Below are 23,003 nucleotides of genomic sequence, written 5' to 3' on the forward strand. Positions count from 1 at the left end.
TCTTTCAAAGCTTACAAATCGGGCCTTCCAGACCATGAGACTAATTCGAAAAAATAAAAAGGGAAATTAAAATGATGTTTCTTTGTTGTGTTTGAGCCATCAGAGTAGATCTGGATTTGAGATTTCTAGGAGGACCTGGTTTTTGTTTCTGAGAGCCACTAGTTTCATGCAATCAATTATGTCCAGGTACTGGGCTTTCGGGAAGGAAGCCAATTATAACTTGCAGAACTAGGCAAAACTGTGTTTGTACATGATTGGTAAGTCTGAACAACTGCAGACTGAGGGAATTTGCACCCATTTGGGCCCAAATTTATACTTCTGTGGGTCTTGCCTTTATTACTACTTAACAAAACTTAAGGTAAATTTTCTTTTGACCAAGTTTTTGTTTTTGTTTTTTTTTTTTTTTTTTCCCTGCACGCCATCAGTCCCTGTGCTCTGACCACTATTATATCTTGAGAAGGAGCAGAAAGGAACTACTTGACAACGTGAGTCAGCAAAAATCATCTACGTCATTGTGCAGGGTTTTGGGGCTGGCTGACAGTGTTGCAGCAGGGGTCTGGCATTCCCAGTGTGTAACACTGCTACAGGAGAGCATGCCTGGGTATTAGTGTGTGAGCTTTAGGAACAAGCACCAGTGGTGGTGGTGCCAGTGATGGCAACGTCCCGGAATATAACAACAGATTCTCTGAAATGCATTAGTGCTTTAGGGGAACAATTGTGGAGAAGGGGGCTTGTTGTGAGGAGTTTGCAAAGTAAGAAGGATTTAAGAATATGACAAGGAAATGCAGACAGATATGAGGCAAATGGGTTTATATGCTGTATCTCCCGTCTCTGATTTCTGTAGTGTCTCTGGTCTTCTATGCTTTGCACATCATCTGTCCGTTGTGTAGAAATTTTCCCTGCAAGTAGCGACTGAGTCACTTGGTGCACATTTCCTCTCCCTGTTTTAGTACATGAGGTTGAGTGAAGAAGTCAGCAGACTGGTGTTTTCCAAAGATGGTTGCGTCTGAACCACATCACATTGAAAATACAACCTTTAGAAAAGGGTCAGGGAATAGAAGTTGCTTGATGCATGCGATAGATGTTAGTGTCACCATCTAAATTCAGTGGCATGGGGTGCAGAAATGCCCATTTCTTATTAGTTCTGAATTTTCCCAGGATTTTCCTATTGGGTATCTTGCTAAAGTTTTTAAGTTGGTCGGCAATGTGAAGCTGTTTGCTCATGAGATGAATCATCATTAGTCATAAATGACTCCTTACTTCAAAATGACTTCCTGTGATGAGAGAGAAAAGTAGGGAGAACACATTTCAGTCTCGCTCCTGCTAAAGGATGCCTGGGAAAGGAAATCCAAATTTTATTCTCTTTATGAAATGCCTGTTTCATTGATTGATTTAAAGTTATTGAAAATTTAGTAATAACTTTTCCCTAATGCTGGCTTGTCTTCCATCAAAGCAATTAGTATAAACCAATTGATAAAGTGTTAGTATACACTGACTGGAGTTTTCAGCAGTAGTAGTGGGGTTATTCTAGTATCCAGTCCTCTTTATAGGTTGACCATGGGTAGTTGTGGTTGATGGTTCTTGTGGACTCAGTGAGCTGCACAGAAAACCACAGATATCCCAACCTTCCTCTGCTTTTGGTTGCAGGGAGCGGGGACCAACGGTATCCGGCTGACCATGGAGAGTGCTCTGACAGCCCGCGACCGTGTCGGGGTGCAGGATTTTGTCCTGCTTGAGAACTTCACCAGCGAAGCAGCATTTATTGAAAATCTGCGCAAGCGCTTCAAGGAGAATCTCATCTATGTGAGTAGCAGAGTGACAGACACCAAGGTGATCATCAGTGACCTGGATTTGAGTGTTTGCTGCAGAAGACACACCATAGCTTTGCTCTGCAATTGGGTTTGGGGATGACAGCATCCACTTTATAGACCGTGGTTGCTCGTGTCAGAACTAGTCTGGGATGCTGTCATGTTAACAGATGCAGGGACTCATTGCAGTGCTCTGGTTGAGGCCTGCTGCCGTTTACAGGTCTTGCCAGCTCTGAAAACCCAACTCTCCCCACATTCTTCCATTTCACGACTTCACGCTGTGGTGGGCTTTCAGCAACCCCAGGCTTCAACCTGATCTGAAGTGGTGTATCAGAAATAATCCAGTATTCTGGCTTGTTAGAAGCGCTAAAACCACTTGCAGGTGCTGTTTATCCAGCAAGGATAACATGTCTAGTGTAACTCCCTCAATGTCGTTCTCACTGCACTAAGAGGTCGCTTCTTCAGCATCTTTGGAAGCCCTCAGCAGCATCCCTGGTGCACCGGGGCAGGCAGCCCTTGTCAGCAACACGTGGCCTACAGAGCAGCCTGGGCTCTCGGAGAATCCGCTGCCAGACCTTCTGTAACCTCTCTGCTCTGTGTTCTCTTTTTCAGACATACATTGGCTCGGTTCTGGTGTCTGTTAATCCATACAAGGAACTGGAAATCTACAGTAAACAGAACATGGAGCGATACCGTGGTGTCAGCTTCTATGAAGTTTCTCCTCACCTGTGAGTGGCCTGTGGGTAAACAGAGCAGTTTGTGCCGTTCCCACGCAGGCGGGTGCGATGATGACATGTGAAAACAAGCAAATAGGACTTTTCCTTGTGCCAGATGCAGCACTAAAAAATCATAGGGATATAAAGGATCCTTGGGAGGGCGTGGTGTACAGCTCTTTCTATTCCCGGTCCTCTCTCCAAAGAGGATGAGTTGCCTTTGCAAGAGCAGTATTTGGAAAGGGAGTTGGTTCCTTCCTGGCTGGAGGAGCAGAGCTGCTTACCAGCCCTGGCAGGACAGGAGTTCATTGTTCCAGGGTTACTTGGGGTCTGCGTGTCCCAGCTGTGAGTTTCCCCTGCTGCTACATCGCTCATTCAGCATAGGGCTAATTAGGGGAAAGACTGTGTCTATATGTGCGGTAGTTTCTTTCCTACCTCTGCTGTTACTGCCTGACCAATATTTATCTGGTATTTCCCTTGTTGCTAAGATACCGTCAGCCTGTTGGAACAAGGAATGTATTTATTTACATGGTCTGGCCTGGTGAGCATTCCCAATTTCCCATTAAAAAAAAAAAAAAAAAAAAACAACAAAAAAAACCAACCAAACAACAACAAAAAAAAAAAAACTTTGAGGCTTAAAGTTATTTTTGAAAGCACTTGAATTTTTTTGTCAGACTGAAAGAGAAAGATGACTGAGCGCTGAGGACATTTGGCTCCAAAATGTTTTCTTTCAGGATCAGGGGCCAAATTCTGAGTACCTCTTGGAGATTTTTTTTGCGGTGGTGTTTCTTTTTTTTTTTTTTTTTAAAAGAGATCTTGGAAGAGAAAATGATATTATTTTTGAGCGAACTATTTGGATTGTTTCTTTTTACTGGCACATAGCCCAGGAGAGTAAGCAAAACAGAATGCACTGCAAGCACAGAGAGGGTGAGAAGCACCATTACTTGGGAAAGCCTGAATGCTTGAAGTTGTATTTATTGTGATAAAAATGTGATTTTTATGGTACTTCAACTTCTTGTGTGGACTTACATGGGGGACATAAGCTCCCCTGCCAGCTCCGGCACACCGTGGTTGCTGCGCAGGTTGCCTTCCTAGCAGAGGCCTGGCCTACGTGCAGCCACTTTTGCCTGTGATCAGGGCACTCCTAAGGGCTTTTTTGGCCTTAGATGAGAATTTTGGGACTCTCTGGAAAATTATTGGGACTGTGGCTGCCTTTTTACTTGTGTGCAGTAGGTACAGGACTGAGCGTGGTGGCGATGCTCACATATAAGGTGAAGTGCTCAGCAGGTATGCTTTAATTCCTGCATGTGCTACACAAAGTGACTTAAATCACAAAGTATCTTTCTTGTTTTAACTAGTAGCATAAGAAATTGTAAAATGTGCACCTCCTAAGTAGTCCCTTGAGAACTGCAGTATCAAATACCACTGCTGCTCCAGCTGGAAAAATATTATTTTTTGTTGACTGTTTTTATTGTTCCGTTTAAAAACATTACATTATTTGATGATTTGCATTACATTATTTGATTACTTTTGCATTTGAAGGTATTCTGAGGAACACTGAAATGCTCTCTAATACAGTACTCTGAAATGCTCTGTAGTGTAGCTCTCTGCTTCAAATTTTACAGTATTTCAGGTGTCTTTTTTTTCTCCTCCTCGTATTCTAAACTGATTCTAGAAAGCCAAAATACTTAAAGATTGCTATTCCAGTGTCAGAATAGTTTAAGTCTAGGCCTGAGCACTGGGATCTCTGGAAAGTGCGTCACACGTAGACATTCAAAGGAGGAAAGTTATCCCTATGGGCTTGAACACAGCATACTTCCCAGACTGATCTGTCACATCCTGTCCTATTTATAGCCTGCCAGGGGGTTCAGAGATGGTGACTACAAATGGGACCGTAAACATCTTTAAGTGATTCTGTATGTGGTATGCATGACTGCTAGTTCTCTGCTTAAACTTACAGTCCTATAAAATCACCCAATAAAGGCACACAGTCTAGAGGCAGTTCTTAAAATTTCAATTAAATTTTTATTTATTCAACTGTTTTCAAAATACTCTAGAAACAGACTTTGGATGGGAAGAGAAGGACTTGATGACTTTAGTGGGGTAAGCATGCAGTTGTGTTGCTAGGTAGCTCATTGGTGTTGCCTTAGCACCAAGTATTAATAGACTTGAGGCGGCCACGGCTGTTATTTTGGTGTGGTTATTTCTAATTAATTTCACAGCATAAGAATTAAAAAAAAAAAAAAAAAAAAAAAGAAAGAAAAAAAGGCAAAGCTACTAAGAGGTTGTCAAGCATAAGGCGACAGGATATCTACTTGATCACCACGTGTAAGACAGCTGAAAATATTGTTATGGAGGCCGTCTTTTATGAGTGTGAGTGCATTGTGAAGGGCTCCTCTTGTCTCTTACCCTCTTTCATGGCATCTATCTGGTCCTTTTCCTCTCCCTCTGTAAGCAGCTGCCACCATTGTCACTCATCCTCCTGCTCTCTGCTGTTGTAAAATGTGTCTGATTCTTGATACGAGATCCTGTCTGGTCTGCCATGGGGTAGAAAAGAGAAAGAAAAAGCAGCAAAGGAAGACCCAGGGCTCCAGGGCCAGCAGCGATAAACCCGGGCTGTATGCAGGCAGGAGGAACCGTCTGGTATTTCGGGTGGTGTTTGGCCTAAGTTGGATGTAGCTTATGTAGCCTGCAGGATGCTTCTTAGTCTGTGCTGGCTTATCCAATTCTTCCTGCCATCCAAGAGAAGCTGTGAGAGGTTGGGCTATTCTGGAGCCACCCAGATAGCAAAGTGCAGTTGTGACCTGAGTGTGTCATCGTTTAAAAGATAAGCTAGAATAAAGATTGATGGAAAACAAGATGTTTCCTCAATCTAAAGCTTTTTTGTCCTGTGGGACCAATACTGAGAGGTCATGTATATTTAGAAACCCGCACCATTTAGTCATCTTCTGCAGAACCTCTTCTCATCGGAAAGTCAAACAGTTTTTAAAGGAATTTGATAGATCTGTGCTATTACCCTGCAGAAACTTGGCTCAGTGGTTAAGGTGTACATAGAGATGTCAGCAATCTCGTGTGTCGTCACACACAAAGAAGCAATACGCTCTTTGACACATACTTGTTTTTGAGGTGTCTCTGCTGGGAGTTTGCACCGCGGGATATCCTCAGCTGAGGAGTCTGTGCCCTTCACTTGTGGAAACAAACTAATGCCTGGTTATCACTGTCCCCTAGCTACGCTATTGCAGACAATTCATACCGCTCCCTGCGCACGGAGAGGAAGGATCAGTGTATTCTGATCTCTGGGGAGAGCGGGGCTGGGAAAACAGAGGCCACCAAGAAGATCCTGCAGTACTACGCTGTGACCTGTCCAGCCAGTCAGCAGGTCGAAACCGTGAAGGACCGCCTGTTACAGTCCAATCCCGTCCTGGAGGTAACTCTAGAGCCTGCGGCACGGAAACTTGACATTGAGTCATACCAGCAGCACTCACATTTTCCAGCTGAGGGGGTGGGGGCAGCTGGACCCCACTGGGCACGGCTGGGCTGTCTGTGCAGAGCGGAGAGCGTATCCTGGGAACTCTGCCTCGTGGCGTGTGGGCAGATCGTTTGTGCTGCACACAGGGGAATCCCGGTCTGCTTCCAAGCCAAAGAAATGGCTGTCTGCTGCTGAACTCGCTCAGCCTTACTCCAATCCACCGGGAGCGATTCTGGAGTGGCCAGGCTGCAGGGAGAGGCGTTTGGTGTGGGAAGAGTTCTGGTGCGCCGCATTAAGTCTGCAAAGCCAGAAGCGGATGCATCCGCTGTGGGCAGCAGCGTTGCCCTCTGGTAAATGCGTTTGTGGGTGCATTTTCTAGTGCTGTGGTGTCCTCTAGTGTCCAGTCCCGAGCTGTCTTTGTCGTTCCCTTCGATGTTTCCGCTCAGACGTGCGCGGCGTGCGCGGGAGAGGTGTGTGCTCCCGGCCTGGCAGGGCTCGGCCTGTTGGGACGGTGCCCGCTGCCAGCCGAGCTGCGGGTGGCTGTAAGCAAATAGCTGTGATGAAAGAGGGAGCTTTGAAAAGGCTGTCAGACATGACATATGTTGTCAGCAGTGAACTGGCATTAAAATAAGCTCGCTAGGGGGGATGGAAATGTTTTCAGAGGCATGTTCCATCTGCAGTGCTTGCACTGGGTATAAAGATCAGCATTAGAATTTGGGTAGCAATATGTTTCCTTCTTGGTTCCCCTTGCAAAAAGGAAAAGCCTAGGCTGTAACGGTTGTAAATAAACGACTGGCAGCTTCACCAAAGTGTTTACAAATAATCTTACTTGATACTTATTTATTTTTTTGCTCTAATTGCTTTGATTTCAGGCCTTTGGAAATGCAAAGACCCTTCGGAATGACAACTCCAGCCGATTTGGGAAATATATGGATGTGCAGTTTGACTACAGGGTAACTTAAAATCTGTTTTCTACTTCAGAACTGGTCCCAGTCATGGCAGGTCTCTGTTCCCAGTGCTGTCTTGTACTGATGTGTGTGTGGAGTGATTGTTTTGCATTCCCTCAACAACAGTGCAAGCAGAGTCTGTGGCAGCAAAGTTTGCTTCCAGAGGATTTTATAGAATACACTTTCCTTTCCCCCCCCTCCTCATTTCTCTATATAATAAAACAGTGAGATTAAATCCTCTTATTTCTAGAGTGTATGTGCACCAGGCAAATGGATACTCCCAAACTAAATCCACATAAGCCAGCTGTGATCTGAAGCTAATCCCTGTCCTGTGTAACTTTGCATAGTGTTTGTTTCGATTCCAATCCAAATTTCTCCACACTGTAACACAGTGCAGGACCTGAGTAGCTCAGCATACTGCAGACATTTAAATATCTCAGTATGAATCCCTCCCCACTCATGGTTTTGTTCCTTTTCCTCTGTGTTGAATTCCTTCTGAGAAGGGATTTTACACAAGTCAGCATCCGATTCAGCATGTGCCATAGCCATGATCTATATAATGGCACATTATTTTAATTTGATAGCTCATTTTGCATACACTTCAAAACTCAAATCGCCATTGTTTTAGCTGAAATAGAGATTGTGATACAAAATGATAGATACTTTCTTGTCTTTTTGTTGGCTACCATTTTGTATTCTATTTGTCTTTGAATAGACCACCAAAAAGCAAATATTTTCCTCTATGTTGATGAACTATTTCGATGTATCTGGTTTGATTTAGGGGGCTCCTGTCGGGGGCCACATCTTGAACTACCTCCTGGAGAAATCCCGAGTTGTGCACCAGAATCATGGAGAGAGAAACTTCCACATTTTCTACCAGCTGCTAGAAGGAGGGGAGGAAGACTTACTGCGAAGGCTGGGCCTTGAGAAGAGCCCACAACAGTATCACTATTTAGTAAAGGTGTGCATTAATTAGTAATTCTTATAAAATTGTTAGTATAGGACCAATATATTTTCAGTTGACTTTATAGTTTCCTTCCCTCACTTAAAGAATAACATGGAGGTAACTGCTATGAAAGGAAACATGGCAAAAGTACGTTGAGCCTGAGTTAATATATCTTTGACAATTGTTTACTTGTTTATATCAAACTGTGTCTTCTTAGGGTCACTGTGCAAGGGTCAGTTCCATAAATGATAAAAATGATTGGAAGATTGTGCGAAGAGCCCTGTCCATTATAAGCTTCAATGATAACGAGGTGGAGGTAAGGCATGTTTAACAGCACAGCTGATTTTCCTATTCTTAAGGGATTTTTCTGCTTTGATATGTTATTTCTGACCACAGGCAGCCTTCAGAATGAAAGTATTATCTACAGAAATCCTGGAAAAAAAAAATCCCAAAGTGTTCTTATAAAATCTTAATTAACACAAAAATCTCACTGCCTTTTCTCCCTGTGTGTCCGTTTCATCGTCCTGGTTTCTGACTGTTGCTTCCACCCCAGGATCTGCTGAGCATTGTGGCTAGCGTTCTGCACCTGGGGAACGTGCACTTTGCTGTTGATGAGCAAGGAAACGCTCAAGTCACTACAGAGAATCAGATTAAATACCTGGCTAGGGTGAGTATCACCAGTTAGAGATATATTACATTAAAGATGAATTGTAGAGGTTTCCTTATTTGGAACCTGGTACCATCATATCGTTTTAGAATATGATTTAGAAGTTTTCATGAATTTGCTTTTATTTGACCTAAATAAAATGCAAATATTAACACCAAAACCCTTTAATTGACAACTTCTCTATTTACCACTTGATCCAGCACTGACTCGAGGTTTTCACCTCCAGGGAGTGGGATAGGAATAGATCTGCTCTGGAGAAGAGTTTTAAAGAAAGAACAACCCTGGTGGCTTTGCTTAGTCAGTTCTTTGTGCCAGAACAATCAAGCCCATTTATTTGCTAAGTCATATCACTGCCAGAAAGGAGGTGGTGTGCGGGAGGAAAGGGAAGGATTGATGCTGCAAGAAGTCATGCAGTGCGAGTGGGCAAATGAAGGATTGTTTCACTGGACTGTGCTTTTGAGGACTAGCCTTTCTGGTCTCTTAAAACTATTACTGATAAATTGAATGTACTGCTTCTTAAATTAATTTGATATTCTACTGCTTTGCAGCTTCTAGCAGTTGAGGGCTCTGTTCTTCGAGATGCATTGATCCACAAGAAGATCATAGCAAAAGGGGAAGAGGTAAGAACATGAGCTGGGGATCTGGGAGGCCCATGGAATTAAACCAAGCTAGCGATGCACCGTCAGCTCTCTTACCAGCACGGAACTGTTCACACTTGTCAGAGGAGGTTGTCAGTGCGGGAGTCCCACTGACGGTGACTTGTATCTTTACAAGTCACCATCAGCTGGGAGACAGTGATGTGAGCTGAGCCCAGACAGGATGCTGCTGAGCAGCTGTTTATCAGCACTGAACTAGGGAAACTTCATCCCTCGGTGGAATGGCCGCTGAACGGCCGTGTTCTCCTTCTGCGCGCAGCTCATCAGCCCCCTGAACCTGGAGCAGGCAGCCTACGCGAGGGATGCGCTTGCTAAGGCGATATACGGACGCACTTTCTCCTGGCTGGTGAACAAGGTTAACAAGTCTCTTGCTTACAAGGTAAATGAACCCTTTGTTTGTTGATATCCAACCAAGCATGAAAGGAAGTTTCAAATCTTTTGGCTGCAAAGCAGAGAAATGGTAAGGTCTGTGCTGTACAGTGATTTCTAAATTAATTTGTTTTCCATTAAGAAGAGGGTAAGGAGTAAATGCTGGAACTAAATGGGTATGATCCAGTGATGGGTCGTAGCTGCGAGTACCTCTCAACATTTATTTTTTGCCCTGTTGCAGGAAGGAGAGTTTCCAGGCTGGAGAAGTACAACGGTTCTAGGATTGCTTGATATCTATGGATTTGAGGTTTTCCAGCACAACAGGTTTGTTTCAATCAATGTTTCTGAGTTTTGACTAAACTCTGTGTGACTTCATTCATTATAGTGTTTACCCTCCACTGGGAAATTAGACGTTATTCCAGCTCTAGTTCCCTTAGTAAGACAGAAAGAGGTGATGTTTCAGCTTTAGGAAATCAGATGAATAACTGATAATCACAGGGCTTCTAACACTTGGGGCATCCCCAGCTAATGTTTAGCATTTACAGCTGTTAATGTTCCTTGTATTTTAAAGAGACAGTTGTCCTTTGGGGGCATGTTCGTGCAATAGCTTGAACTATGCCTTTGTTGAGCTCTCTGGCACGGTGGTGCTGGCTGTGACATCTTTCCATGGTGGCGTGAACGGGAAAAACCAGCTATAAAACTGACTGTGCCGGAGTCTGGAGCCCAACTCTGGCATCTAGATAGCAATGAACTGAGACTCAGATCTGCAGTGTAATTGGGCTCTTCTTAGAAAGTTTTGCGGTCTGCTCTGTTCCATCCCTCATGTATGGTTTTCCCTCCTTCTATAACTTTTCCATGAGATCCCTTAAATAATAAACTTACTAAATCTATGCAGTCAGTAAATAAACATTTCACAAAATCTCTTCTATTTCTTTTGATTTACATGGATATATATTCATTCTGCTGCCCACTAATTGTAGTTTCTTTTACTTATGGTACACTGTTAGTGATTATTTTTCTGATTTTTTTGTTTGCAGCTTTGAGCAATTTTGTATTAATTATTGTAATGAAAAATTGCAGCAGCTCTTCATAGAGCTCACATTAAAGTCAGAACAAGAGGAATACGAGTCAGAAGGCATAGCGGTAAGAGCCAATATCATCCCTTCCACTGTCTCCTTTGTAGCACCTCCTGCAGGCCAGAGGTGGTTAGAAAAGGAGCTGCTAATTATGGTCTCCAAAGTAAATGAACTGAAGAGGTTTCCTTTTTCCTTTCTTTTTGAAACACTTTGGTAACTCTGTGTGATATGGTTAGAAGTGAGTAATGCCATTCCAATCTTTCTCTGTGATACAAAAAAATGTTCTTAAAGGGAATGTTAGGAAAACAAATTTGATGAGTGAAAACGTTTTGTTTCAAATTTGACAGAAAGATTATTTAAGTAAGGTGCTGTCTGAAATGTTCTGAAGTTTTCATGACTTTTCTAGTCTAGGATTGTTTTCACCCAGGTGTGATTTCTTGTCTTTATAGTGGGAACCAGTTCAGTATTTCAATAACAAAATAATCTGTGATTTGGTGGAGGAGAAATTCAAAGGCATCATTTCTATTCTGGTGAGTTGACAACACCTTTTTAAATGAAAAACTTGGGGCAGTGTAGTGGAAAACAAGGGAAAGAACACAGGAAAAAAAAAGGTCTAATTTTGTATTAGGGTTACTTGGGCAGGTGGGAAGAGCTACAATACACTGAACAGTGACACCGTTAAAAGTCATATTGTATCACCTTCACCTGCTCTCGGGAGAGAAGTTTCCAGTCCAGGCAGTCTGGAAGGAGGAAAGTGTTTAAGCTCAACAATTCTTCATTTGTTGAACTAAGGGCTGGCCTACCTGTTAAAAGGCCGAAGGGTCAAACTGGGGCAGCATCTCCGTGAGACGGAATTAGAGCTGGCCTGGGCGCTGACAAGCACGGTGGGAAGTCAGTACTAGAATGCGTGTGCTTGTAGGATGAAGAGTGTCTGAGACCTGGTGATGCCACAGATACAACATTCTTGGAGAAACTGGAGGAAACTGTGAAGAACCACCCTCATTTTCTCACGTGAGTGTTCACATAGCTGAGGGAGGTTACACTGGCAGGATCCGAGTGTGTGATAGAGCCTAGAGCTTTAATTATTCCTAGATACCGTTATAACTCCCTGTGTGTATGGCAGTAGCATCCCAGGTGTGCAGGGTCCCACATAAAAGATGATCGTGTTTCCTTTTGCAGAGATTAGACTGTGAGTTAATACAGAGTAAGTTGTCAACGCAAACTGCCTTGCTCTCCTCGAGAGTATGCTTCTGAATGCAGCAGGAGCAACAAAACTCTTCTTACTGACTAGTTTCTTCACCGGTCTCTTCCTGGCATCTTACTGATATGTCCAAAGAATTTGCAGGCTTGCAGCTCCTTGGTTCTTCAGGTGTAACAGACTCTGGTTTAGAGTATTAGGCCAGATCATTCCCCAGCACTGATGACTCAAGTCGGGCCTAGGAATAAGTAGAACATGGAGCAGAATTTTATGGGTGAAAGTAGTGTTCAGAGGTGTATACACATTAGAATGATTTACGTGGTGTTGGTGCTTTTGAAAGTGAGAGGTTTATATCACACGCACTCACCTTTGTGCCCATCTGCTTCCCAGACGAGCCTGATATCCTCCTTTGACTCTGGGGACTTATCCATATTGCCACCACTCCGGTTTCACGGCTGTGAATTCCATGTTTCACCTTTCAGATGCTTTACTTCAGTTTTGGAGCTCCAAATGTCTTTTTATTCTTCCTGAATGTTCTGCCTACATGCCGATCAGGATCTGTGCAGCATCTCATGCGTATGCCGGCCTGCTGCCTGCATCTTCACTGCCCTCTTGCCTGCTGCCTGTACTCTAATGTCATGTGCACACAGAACCGCTCTGCAGCCTCACCAGGATGCTGGAAGTTCATCCATCTGAAATAAACTTAAATACATTTTCTGATGTTTTTATGATTTGCTGGTTGATAACTCTTTATTTACTTTTGGTCTTGAAAATCAGCAAGTCAGATTTATTTCCCTCCCCTTTTCTGTGTTCACATAGTCCCACTCTGGGATCAAATGCCACAGTGCTTTTTTGAAGTGAATCCTGTCATGAAACAATGTTTGTTTCTCATGAAGCTTCTTTGTTTTCTCACCAGGCACAAGCTCGCTGACCAAAAGACTCGCAAGTCCCTGGGGAGGGAAGAGTTCCGGCTTTTGCACTATGCTGGAGAGGTCACCTACAGCGTTGCAGGTACGTGTGTGCATCATCTCTGCTGTCTCTCACTCTTTTTTCTCCTCCCATCCTCTGCCCTTTGAATTAAACCAGCTTCACTACATAGTAAAGAAAAATCTGGGCATAGAATACGTCTACACATCATTTGATTAACCAGATTAATTTCCCATTTCAAATTCCTGCCTGATTGTGAAGTTCCTGTGGAACAGCAGTGGCAGCCTGAGCGGTTTCTTTTTCTTCCAGGTTTTCTAGATAAAAACAATGACCTTCTCTTTCGGAACCTGAAGGAGGTGAGTGTGGATAGAGGGTGTTTGCAATACTCAGCAGAATGAGGAGTCGGGTTTAAAATGGGGCGGCACCCAAGGGAAAAGATACCTCTGTACTCCACCTGGAGAACGCAGGTCCATAGAACTGCTCTAGGAAAAGACAAATTGAGGTGCCCAAAGTTCATTTAATTATGAAAAAGCAAAACAAAACAAAAAACCCCAAACAAACGGGTTTGTCCCATGTTTCTTTGATAGTTCTCTGGAGAATAATCAAACGTCTCTCTCTGCAGACCATGTGCAACTCTGAGAATCCTATCATAAATCAATGTTTTGACAGGACGGAGCTGACAGACAAAAAGAGACCTGAAACGGTAAGAACACCAGAGCTGGGTGGAAGTGGGGCTATTTCTCTTTTTAAAAGACACGTCCTGTCTAACGTGGTAGTCTAAATGCAAGCCTCTTACATTTCAGTCTAGGAGACTGAGGTTTGTGCTGCAGGCACAAGTGCTAGCTCTAAGTCATTGCTTCATCCATAGTTTTCTTTCTTTTCTCCTAGGCAGCAACTCAGTTTAAAAACAGCCTCTCCAAACTCATGGAAATCCTGATGTCCAAAGAACCCTCCTACATTCGTTGCATTAAACCTAACGATGCTAAACAGGCTGGTATGACCCTGGTGACTCTTCCTCTTTTTTTCTATGACAGCTATATGTACACCACTAGATTGCAGTCAGCGCCGCACAGAAAGGAGCTCAAATGAAGTCCTGCAAGATTTTTTCATTTTGGGTCTGTGCCAGAGCTTCTTGTAGGGACTTGGTGGCAGTACCAGCAGCCAGGAGTAGGAATGGGAGCACTGGTCTTGGGTGGAGTTAGGGTCATGCTTAAAGCGAAGAATTTCCCTATGTAACTTCCTTTTAATTACATTTAGTCTCACTCATTTCTTCCTCCTGTATGCATAGACCATCCTAAAGGAGAACTTCTTTTTGGAACTAAATATTAATGTGTATTAAAAGGGAAGGGGGGGACAGACAGTTGTGTGGGACTTGCTCCAGGAGTATGGGTTAGAGGTTAAAGATAACTGTGTAAGAACTGAGCATTCCCCTTCTCCAGATGAAGGGACAGCTACACATTCAATATGTTTCTCTATTTTCATCCTCTCTCAAGATCGATTTGATGAAGTTCTAATCCGACATCAAGTGAAATACCTGGGGTTGATGGAGAACCTCAGAGTGCGCAGAGCTGGGTTTGCATATCGAAGAAAATACGAAGTTTTCCTGCAGAGGTAGGATTACCTTGTACTTCTCTCTCCCTGCTGCTCCCTCCCCCTGGTCTTGGTCCCACAGAAGTTGAGGCTGGGGAGCTGTTCTGAACAGGGAAGAGGCAGCCCTTACACCCGAAAGACTTATTTTCTGGAGGGAGTGAGAAGCACGGCCCCTCTCCCTTCCCATCAACCTGTATGGAGTGGACTTCTCTCCCTGAGATTGCTTCTGCTGTCAATGTCCAGGTACAAATCCCTTTGTCCAGAAACGTGGCCCACGTGGGACGGACGGCCCCATGATGGGGTGGCTGTGCTGGTGAAGCATCTTGGCTACAAACAGGAAGAATACAAAATGGGACGGTTAGTTCTTCTGTTTTCTTAATTTGAGATGATGAATCATTGGACATCTATGTCAATGCTTTTAAATAAGGCTTCTCTGTCTAATGGGTGAGGAAGAGATTAGAGATCCCAAAGGGGATCCTAAGGGCAGGAAGCAAACTTCTCCAGCACGTTAAACTTAATTCTGCATTTCTATTTCTAGAACAAAGATTTTTATCCGCTTTCCCAAGACCTTGTTTGCAACGGAAGATGCTCTGGAAGTGAGGAAGCAGAGTCTGGGTGAGTCACACATGCTGCAGTAGCTTCAGGGACAGTCAGCTGTCTGTTTTCTGATTATTTTTTTTTTTTCTGTTTGATCAGGAAGGGATTTTTGTTTAAAAAGTTGAATCTTTTTCTACCACAGTCTGCTTGGTCACAGTTCCAAATTGCTGTTGTTCTTTCAATTTCAGCAACAAAAATGCAAGCCACATGGAGAGGTTTCTACCGTCGAAAGAAATTCCTGCACATGAAACACTCAGGTATGAGAAAGAGGAAACGGCAGTGCTGGGCAACTGTGTGGTTTGAAGTGGCCACTGTTGTCAGAGATGACTTGAGTTTGACGTGCAAGAAGGATCACTCCCAAAGCCTTGCTTCAAGTAGAATGGAAGATGCTGGTGTGGCACCCGGTGCTTCCACCTTCCCTCTGTGAGGCTCTGAGCAAGAGCAGAGCAACAGATTTAACTCATGGTCACCCAGCAGCCCCCATCTGCTGGTGCTTTTCATTGACCTTTATCCATTGTATCATATTATTAAGAACTTAAATTACATTCTTTCCCATATGCCACGTTGAAGGCTGTTGATTTCCAGAGTGGCCTTTCCTGAGCACTCTCTGCTGTTCGTTCTGTGTGGAGTCAATATTGGTATGAAGGAGGTCACCTAATGGAAAATCTTTGTGTTATTTTTAGCGATAGCCATCCAGTCCTGGTGGCGGGGAACCTTGGGACGCCGAAAAGCTGCCAAGAAGAAGTGGGCAGTAGAGACTATCAGAAGGTGCGTAAAGAATAACCCAAGCCATCCGATGGGTTCTTATTTCTTAACAAGAGGATGATAAGAATAAACTTTCTCATCACCGTTACAACTATTATTAAGTAAATCCCAGAAAATGCTTTGGTTGGAAGAGACCTCTACATATCTCTCGTTTTGATCGCTCTTCTAAGAAAATGTTTTTCTTCCTCAGATTTATTAAAGGTTTTATTTACCGGAACCACCCTCGCTGCCCAGAGAACGAGTATTTCCTTGATTACATCCGCTTCTCCTTCCTGATGAACCTCAAGCGTAATTTACCAAAAAGCGTTTTGGACAAATCGTGGCCCCCGCCCCCTCCGTCGCTGTGTGAGGTAGGCACGACCGGCCCAGGGTCAGGCGCGGGCTGGAGGGAGGAGGCTGATGGCCACCAAAGGCCTGCGGGGACCCTCCTGCTGTCACGGAAGAATGAACCAGGTTCTCACTCAAGCCCACGTTGCATTAGCATCTCTCCTGGTAGAATGAATCCCCACGTCATCCCATGGGTGTAATTAGCACATCTGTAAAATTATTAGAGCTACAGTATTGAAGGTGCTCGAGAGCATGGTGCTGGTGCAACACCATTTTCTACTGGTTTTCTCATCTATTACTGAAACTTTCTTCACTTTTTCTTGGAACAAATTAAGTTCCCTCTGGACAGTTAAATTGGCTGAAATGAGTGTGGTTGCCTGTGAAGAACATACTAAACTTCCTCTATTGCCATTATTGTTCTGCAGCTGGCAGAATTGGGGGGTTTATCTGATCAAAACAAAATATTGCAGAAAGTCCCAGTTATCTTCTCCAAAGATCTGTGTTTGGTTGGATTGCAGGTACAGCTGGAAGCAGGGGGAGGTGGAGTCCTCCTGGTATTCATTTTCTATTCTAAAGCAACTGGAGAATGTTGTGGGGCAAACTCTATTAGAAAGGTGGAAAATAAATGTTCTATTATTTAATTTTAAAAGCAACTCCCAGTAATGGAACAGTATTTTAATTCAGGAGTGCATTTTCTGCAGTTGCTTCTCATCTGTCTTCACTGTTTGAATTGGTTTTTCAGTAAGTTTGAGCTATTTTTCATTTACTGTGCAATTTCTGCTTCAGGCATCCCAGCTCCTGCGACAGCTCTGTATGCAGAACATGGTCTGGACCTACTGCAAGAGAATCAGCCCAGAGTGGAAGCAGCAGGTACGAGGCAGCTTTATTTCACAAACTGCACTGCTGTTTCCAAGAACGGGAGGGGGTTCTCAGCATTATTTATTGTAAGAAATCAAGGAGGGGAGCAGCTGGCTGGGGGGACAAGGGTGCTGCTGCAGCGGGAGGCACCGAAGCCCTGGGGAGGGCGAGGAACTCTTGAGTCATTGCAGGCTTGGGTGGGTGGTTAAGAGTTCCACATGAACACTGTGATTTTATTTTAGGTTGGAGACATAAAACTAAAGGCCAGAATGTGCATAAAACAAAAGAAAAAGCATTATATGCCTATTTCAATACATACTATTTAAACAGTGTTGTATATCTATGCCCCTATGTAACTAATACACGGAAAGGCCCTGTTATTCTTCCCATGGAAGATAAAAACACAATAAGCTGCATTATTCTGGTTGTACCATATAAAGTAGAGAGTAAGAATTCTGCAGACACAAAACTAATAATTTTCCAGAGAAGTTACATGAACAGTTAGAGCTGCTGTTCTAGCTAAAAAGAATATAAACAATACTGAGATTTGATTCTTCTGAGTCATGGAAAGGTAGGGAGAGGGGAATTTTTTTTATATTAAAAAAAGGCTCAGAAAGGGATGTAATAGGACATGTATACGTTAAACAATTTACATGTAACTGGTGGGAGATGATAGTTGCCATTAAGGTTTTTTTTTTATCTCATTGTATATCATAGTGCTTATGAAGGCCTGCCAAGTATTAAGCACATGTAATGAAATGCTGTAGATTAGTTAGTGGCTGAGCCTGTGATTAAGGACACAGGATTAATACCAGCCATTACTGAGCTGGAGGTGGAAACTCAGCAGAACACTTTCTTTTCCCCAGCAAACCAGCCTCACCAATAACTATTTTTTATCCACATTTTACCTGTAAATCATTTCAGGTATCTTATACTGTGTAATAGCACCCGTAACATGCATTTGAGCTTTCCCGTTTCCTCATTCACTGGTTTTGTTCTTATTCTGAAGAAACACAAGTCAGGAGCTAAGAGCACAGGTCATATTTACTGTGTGGGGTGACTGTATCCTGGAATACCGCCCTGTGAAAGGGACAAAAGGTTTATGGTGACTCATTATCTCAACAGGAACTCCCAGGGCAGTACAGTAGCTAATTGAATTGTACTGTTTGTCAGAGGAGAAGGTGGAGAATATTGAGGAGAGCAGAGCGCTGTAAGGAACGTGTTACACAGTTACTAGTAAGGACATAACTTTTCTGTCAGTACTTCAAGTACAGATGTTGACTAGCTGAAAGGCTTTGGGGTGAGGGGAAATAAATCACCTGAAACATGAAAAAAGCCGTATCAGGTAGAGGAGAAGAACAAACTGTTCAACTGAAGGAGGAACAGGTTAAGAGAATCACTGCAGTAAGAGAATTCTGAGCCTTTTTAAACACAGGCATTATCAAAATCCAGAGCCTCGATGCCCTGTCCAGATAAATTCAAAACAGAAATATGATGCATACTTTTGCGATTAAAGGGAAAACAAAAAAAAAAAAAAAAAACAAAAAAACCACACACAAACATAACAAACAAAAAACCCAGCAAAACATTTTTGCCCTAACGATAGGGTAGCTGTTGAAAATGTAAGGGATGTAGGGAATATTTTGGGTAGTTTTGTGACTAGCATGATTCAGGAGGTCAGAACTAGATGAAGACTGCTAAAAAAAAAAAACACCACCACAAAAAAAAACCAACAAAAAACACAAAACAAAAACATCCCTTAAGACAAATTTATCTTTTTATCAAGGAGAAATTTTATACTAAACAAGAATACATCTTTTGCATCTTTTTTCCTTGCAGTTGGAACAAAAAGTAATTGCCAGTGAGATTTTTAAGGGTAAAAAAGACAACTACCCTCAGAGTGTTCCTAGACTCTTCATCAACACTCGACTTGGTGAGTAGGTGTTACAAAGTTCAACAAGAGGAAGGAAAGGGGGAATATTAATTTACTTTTTTCTTGCTAGAAATTTCTTTCTAACCCCCCCTCTTTGGTTTTAATATAGGTAATGAAGAGATAAATGCTAAAGTCCTTCAGGCTTTAGAAAGTGAAGCCATTAAGGTGAGATGTGCGTCCTAGTATTTTTGTCAAGCTTCTAGAGTTACTCAGTAGAATATCAGAAAATTAGATTTCTGAAGAAAATACAGCAAAAATTTTACATTATATTAAGCTTGTAACACCTTAGAAGACAGTCTATGGTAGGAGCCGATGGCTCAGAAACATGATTTGGAGATTTGGGCGAGTTTAATTATGTCAGTTAAGAATTAAAAGGGTTGCAGCTGGCATGGCTGGAAAGGAGAAACCTGCAGACTGAAACTAAACCTGGATTTTTAAAGCCCACAGTCAGAGAGTTGTAGTCATCAAGTTATTGTTCAGAACTCCTCTAGGTCACCAAGGAAGTCTGGCAGAACTGAGAATAGAACTCCAAGGAATGGTCCCCATTCCCAGTTCACCAGCCACTGGTCAGTACCTCCTGCACGCTCTCTAGGCCAGAGGGAATGTAGCTGACAGGTAACCAAACTGCATTTTCAGCAGTGTTAACACTTATTTCAGTATGCAGTTCCCGTGATCAAGTATGACCGGAAAGGATACAAAGCAAGAGCACGGCAGCTGCTTCTTACCCAGAGCGCAGTCGTCATAGCTGAAGAATCCAAAATTAAGCAACGGATCGACTATGCCAACCTGACAGGTAAGAATGGTGACAGAAATGGGGTCTGGCTCCCTTGACTGAAGTCACCCTTCACCTTGGCTATGGTTAACTAAGTAATAATACAATAACGAGTTTGCTTTTGTCCTGGACAAGAATGGAATTATCTGCTACTGACAAGCATTTAAAGTCTGTAATATCTTGAAACTGAGTTTTTCTAAAATTAAACTCCATAAAAATGTCACAAAAAATTACTCAATTCATCTCCCCCAAGCCTCCTCCTAAGGCATTTCCCAATTGCACATCTCCACCACGGGGGAGTTGCACCATTATTACCTAGCAGCTGCTTGGGACACTGCTACAGCTTTCAGCACTCAATATTTGACACGGACTTGATACTTTTAGAGGGGGGTCCTTGGTCAGAGAGAGAAAACTGCTGAGTGTCTGCTGCATTGTACTTCGTTACTTGGTTGTCTGAGACCTCACTTCACAGCCTCAGCTCCCAGCTCAGTGCCGATTTTGGTGCTAATCATTTCAGTGTTAGCCTGATGCAACTGTACTGCGTTTATAACTGTCACCATTTGAAGTGGTTTCCAAGGACAACACTAATTTGGGGTTCTACCATAACATCTTATGAGAGTTGCAAAGATGTATGTTTATCATTGCTGGGATTGGGCTAGCTCAATTTAAATAGCTAATCCAGTTTCTATCTAGTGTCAAGATACTAAACTAAGTCCAAAAATAAACTATGAAGAAACAGACCCTCCTGAGACACAGCAGAGTGCTCCGTAACCTACCCCAGGGAGAGGGTTTTTTCATTTAGCAAACATGAGCAATGCCTGGCAGAGGCTCAGCCTCTCCCTTACTGCGTGGTCAGAAGGCAGATGCTGGCTGGGCGAGCAGAAATGCTGAACTCCGAACTCTGAGCCCACGTCGGTGTCAGTGCATCGTAATGACACCCTGCAGCAGCTCAGGACTGGCTCTGCAAGGACCAGTATGGACCAGTAGGGCAGCAGGTAGGTGTGGGTTCAGCCTGCCCCCAGGCTTAGCTGCAGGGCAGGGAAATCACAGCAATGGCAACTTCCTGGAGCCCCGATTCTACAGCAGCTCCTACAACAGCTCCGGCCTTTCTTACCGCACACTGGCAGAGGGGCCGGTGACAACAACAGTGACCACATTGTTCCAATTGTCCCTCTCTCCTTAGTACCCCAGTAATTACACCACTCACCCACCTGCTGGGCTGGAAAGTATCTGTCCAGTGGGTGCTGAAAAGTAAAATTTTAGTCATAGGTCCCTTAACTAGCTAAAGTAGCCCTTTGTCGAGTCCATGGAGGCCATGATAGTTTGTAAACAGGTGTTCTTCCTATTTCTGATAGAGGTACCTGAAAGTTTCTTTTTCATCCTAAAAAGAGGAGTTTAAGCTGATTGTCTGTCACCTTGCAGCCACTTCAGCCTCTCTGCTGATGTGTTAGCACAGTGCTTCTGTGCAGCTTCTCAGCTGTCGGGTTTCTTGCTGTGGGAACAACAGTTGCTGCGTTCCTGGGAGAGGTTCTGAAACACGTGCAGGAACGCGAGTGGTGACGTGCTGGGTGTCAAATGGCTGTTCTCTATTGCAGGCATCTCCGTCAGCAGCCTGAGCGATAACTTGTTTGTGCTGCACGTGCACTGTGAGGATAACAAACAGAAGGTAGTGGGACTCGCCCATCAGTTCTCCAACCACCTCTAGGAAAAAGGTTTTAAAGGCACAAAAAAAAAAAAATCCAACTGGGCAGGGGAGGAGGGCACACCTGTAACTGTGCCAGCTCCAAGTAGCATTTCACTTCTATTTACTTGGGCTCACAGACAGGGTTCACCAGTGACTTGTTCACCAACAGGACTGGTGCTGGCCCTTGCCCCCATTGCTGATACCTTGGAACTAAATTAACCACCACTGGTGCAGTGTGACCTGCAAGAGGCCCCGGAGATCCCCACCCAGGCTGGGCCACTCAGAGAAGCGTTTTCCACACTAACCTATGGGAGATAGTTCCATCCCTGTTAATTACAGCATAATTACTTTGGCCTGCTGACACTAAACACTTGTCTCTCCTCCCAGGGGGATGTTGTACTTCAGAGTGACCACGTGATCGAGACACTAACAAAAACCGCCATGCAGGCAGGCAAAGTCAATAATGTCAACATCAACCAGGGCAGGTGAGTGAAGCCAAACCCCTCTCAGGAGCTGCCTTGGGTTTCTTGTGTTCTGAAGAGAGCTCTGCTTCAGCAGTAAAGGGCTCCAGAAACATCCCTATACGACATCAACATCTAATACATCTTACCCAAGGCCCTGTTTCCCTGAACAAGCAGCTGTATCATCGCAGCTAAGCACTAATACAAAGCAGGCACACAGGAAAAGGGTAAAACTAAGCTAGTGAAGAGGTCACAAATACTCATCAAATCTGTTTTTCCTCATTGTCTTCACAGCATAAAATTTACAGTTGGGCAAGGCAAAGAAGGTATAATTGACTTTATATCAGGATCAGAGCTGCTTATAGCCAAAGCCAAGAATGGCCATCTAACAGTGGTGAGTACAGGCCGGGGGTGGTACAAAAGGCTGGTTCACTTCCAGTGGGTCCAAACCCAGACTCTGGCATTAAACTGTATTTGCAGTAGATGGACACATGCCCCATAACTTTCTCGCTGAATGCACTGCCCTGGTCTACCAGCCCTTTCCCCAGTGGGAGCTGCACATTGTACTTCTCTTCCTGCAGGCTCAAGAAACTGCCAGGCTCACACAAACTCATCAAGGGATTGTCCTATCAATCACTTTTTTTCCCCTCCCCAAGATTCAGGCTTTAATGCTATATGCTGTTGCAAATCACATTTTGGAAAGAGGATTTAAAAACACAGGAAGCCAAAAAAAAAAAAAAAAATCCTCTTTCCTTCTCAGATTGTTTGTAGTCTTCCTGCTACTCAGATGCAGTCATGCAACTGATCTATGCTTTGCCAGATTAAAGGCTATTCAGAAATAAATCCAGACCATATTCAGACTGTACTCACTTCCCTCCCAGCGAGCTCCCCTGTCCTACTGCAGGCTGACTCTCCTCAGAACAGTGATCACCATCGCCACTTCCCTCTTCAGTCCATCCTATAAAAAACCACCAGTGTAGCACTGCCAAAAGACGTCCTTGCTCTGTGGAACACATATAGACTGTACTCAGGAAGAGATTTAATTTGCATAAGCAAACATGCTCAGCTGAGGATCATGCTGCTTTATTTGCTATCAGTAACAGCAAACCAAGTAACTTCTTCAGACTATGAAGAAACACATCCCATGATTTTTTCCCCCAGCCTTTTCAAACCATCCCTAGGACCATTTTTCCAGTTTTGCCCCTCTCTCCTTGGCAAAGTAAAGTAGTCTAGTACTGCT

The 23,003-nt window shown here is 43.6% G+C and overlaps 1 protein-coding gene across 4 annotated transcripts in view; it reads left to right on the forward strand.

Moving 5' to 3' along the window:
- Positions 1–23,003, forward strand: part of MYO1C (myosin IC) — a 58,807-nt gene that overhangs the window by 32,816 nt on the left and 2,988 nt on the right. For 2 of the 4 annotated variants that reach the window (XM_042791672.1, XM_009964745.3), the window contains exons 2-32: positions 426–485; positions 1,648–1,803; positions 2,421–2,536; positions 5,750–5,948; positions 6,863–6,943; positions 7,719–7,898; positions 8,101–8,199; positions 8,437–8,550; positions 9,099–9,170; positions 9,466–9,585; positions 9,817–9,899; positions 10,613–10,718; positions 11,101–11,181; positions 11,571–11,662; positions 12,766–12,860; positions 13,086–13,132; positions 13,399–13,479; positions 13,665–13,770; positions 14,270–14,387; positions 14,610–14,723; positions 14,905–14,981; positions 15,152–15,220; positions 15,647–15,731; positions 15,919–16,078; positions 16,842–16,925; positions 18,753–18,846; positions 18,956–19,011; positions 19,504–19,639; positions 21,214–21,284; positions 21,690–21,787; positions 22,058–22,157. In XM_042791672.1, coding sequence (XP_042647606.1) covers positions 1,678–1,803; positions 2,421–2,536; positions 5,750–5,948; positions 6,863–6,943; positions 7,719–7,898; positions 8,101–8,199; positions 8,437–8,550; positions 9,099–9,170; positions 9,466–9,585; positions 9,817–9,899; positions 10,613–10,718; positions 11,101–11,181; positions 11,571–11,662; positions 12,766–12,860; positions 13,086–13,132; positions 13,399–13,479; positions 13,665–13,770; positions 14,270–14,387; positions 14,610–14,723; positions 14,905–14,981; positions 15,152–15,220; positions 15,647–15,731; positions 15,919–16,078; positions 16,842–16,925; positions 18,753–18,846; positions 18,956–19,011; positions 19,504–19,639; positions 21,214–21,284; positions 21,690–21,787; positions 22,058–22,157 — 3,060 coding nt within the window. In that variant the 5' untranslated portion in view covers positions 426–485; positions 1,648–1,677. The remainder of the gene's footprint in view (positions 1–425; positions 486–1,647; positions 1,804–2,420; positions 2,537–5,749; positions 5,949–6,862; positions 6,944–7,718; positions 7,899–8,100; positions 8,200–8,436; positions 8,551–9,098; positions 9,171–9,465; positions 9,586–9,816; positions 9,900–10,612; positions 10,719–11,100; positions 11,182–11,570; positions 11,663–12,765; positions 12,861–13,085; positions 13,133–13,398; positions 13,480–13,664; positions 13,771–14,269; positions 14,388–14,609; positions 14,724–14,904; positions 14,982–15,151; positions 15,221–15,646; positions 15,732–15,918; positions 16,079–16,841; positions 16,926–18,752; positions 18,847–18,955; positions 19,012–19,503; positions 19,640–21,213; positions 21,285–21,689; positions 21,788–22,057; positions 22,158–23,003) is intronic. The other 2 variants (XM_042791671.1, XM_033003108.2) reach the window with 1 other exon arrangement.

Source organism: Tyto alba, unplaced genomic scaffold (assembly GCF_018691265.1).
Source record: "Tyto alba isolate M040663 unplaced genomic scaffold, T.alba_DEE_v4.0 Super-Scaffold_19, whole genome shotgun sequence".
Classification (NCBI taxonomy): domain Eukaryota; kingdom Metazoa; phylum Chordata; class Aves; order Strigiformes; family Tytonidae; genus Tyto; species Tyto alba.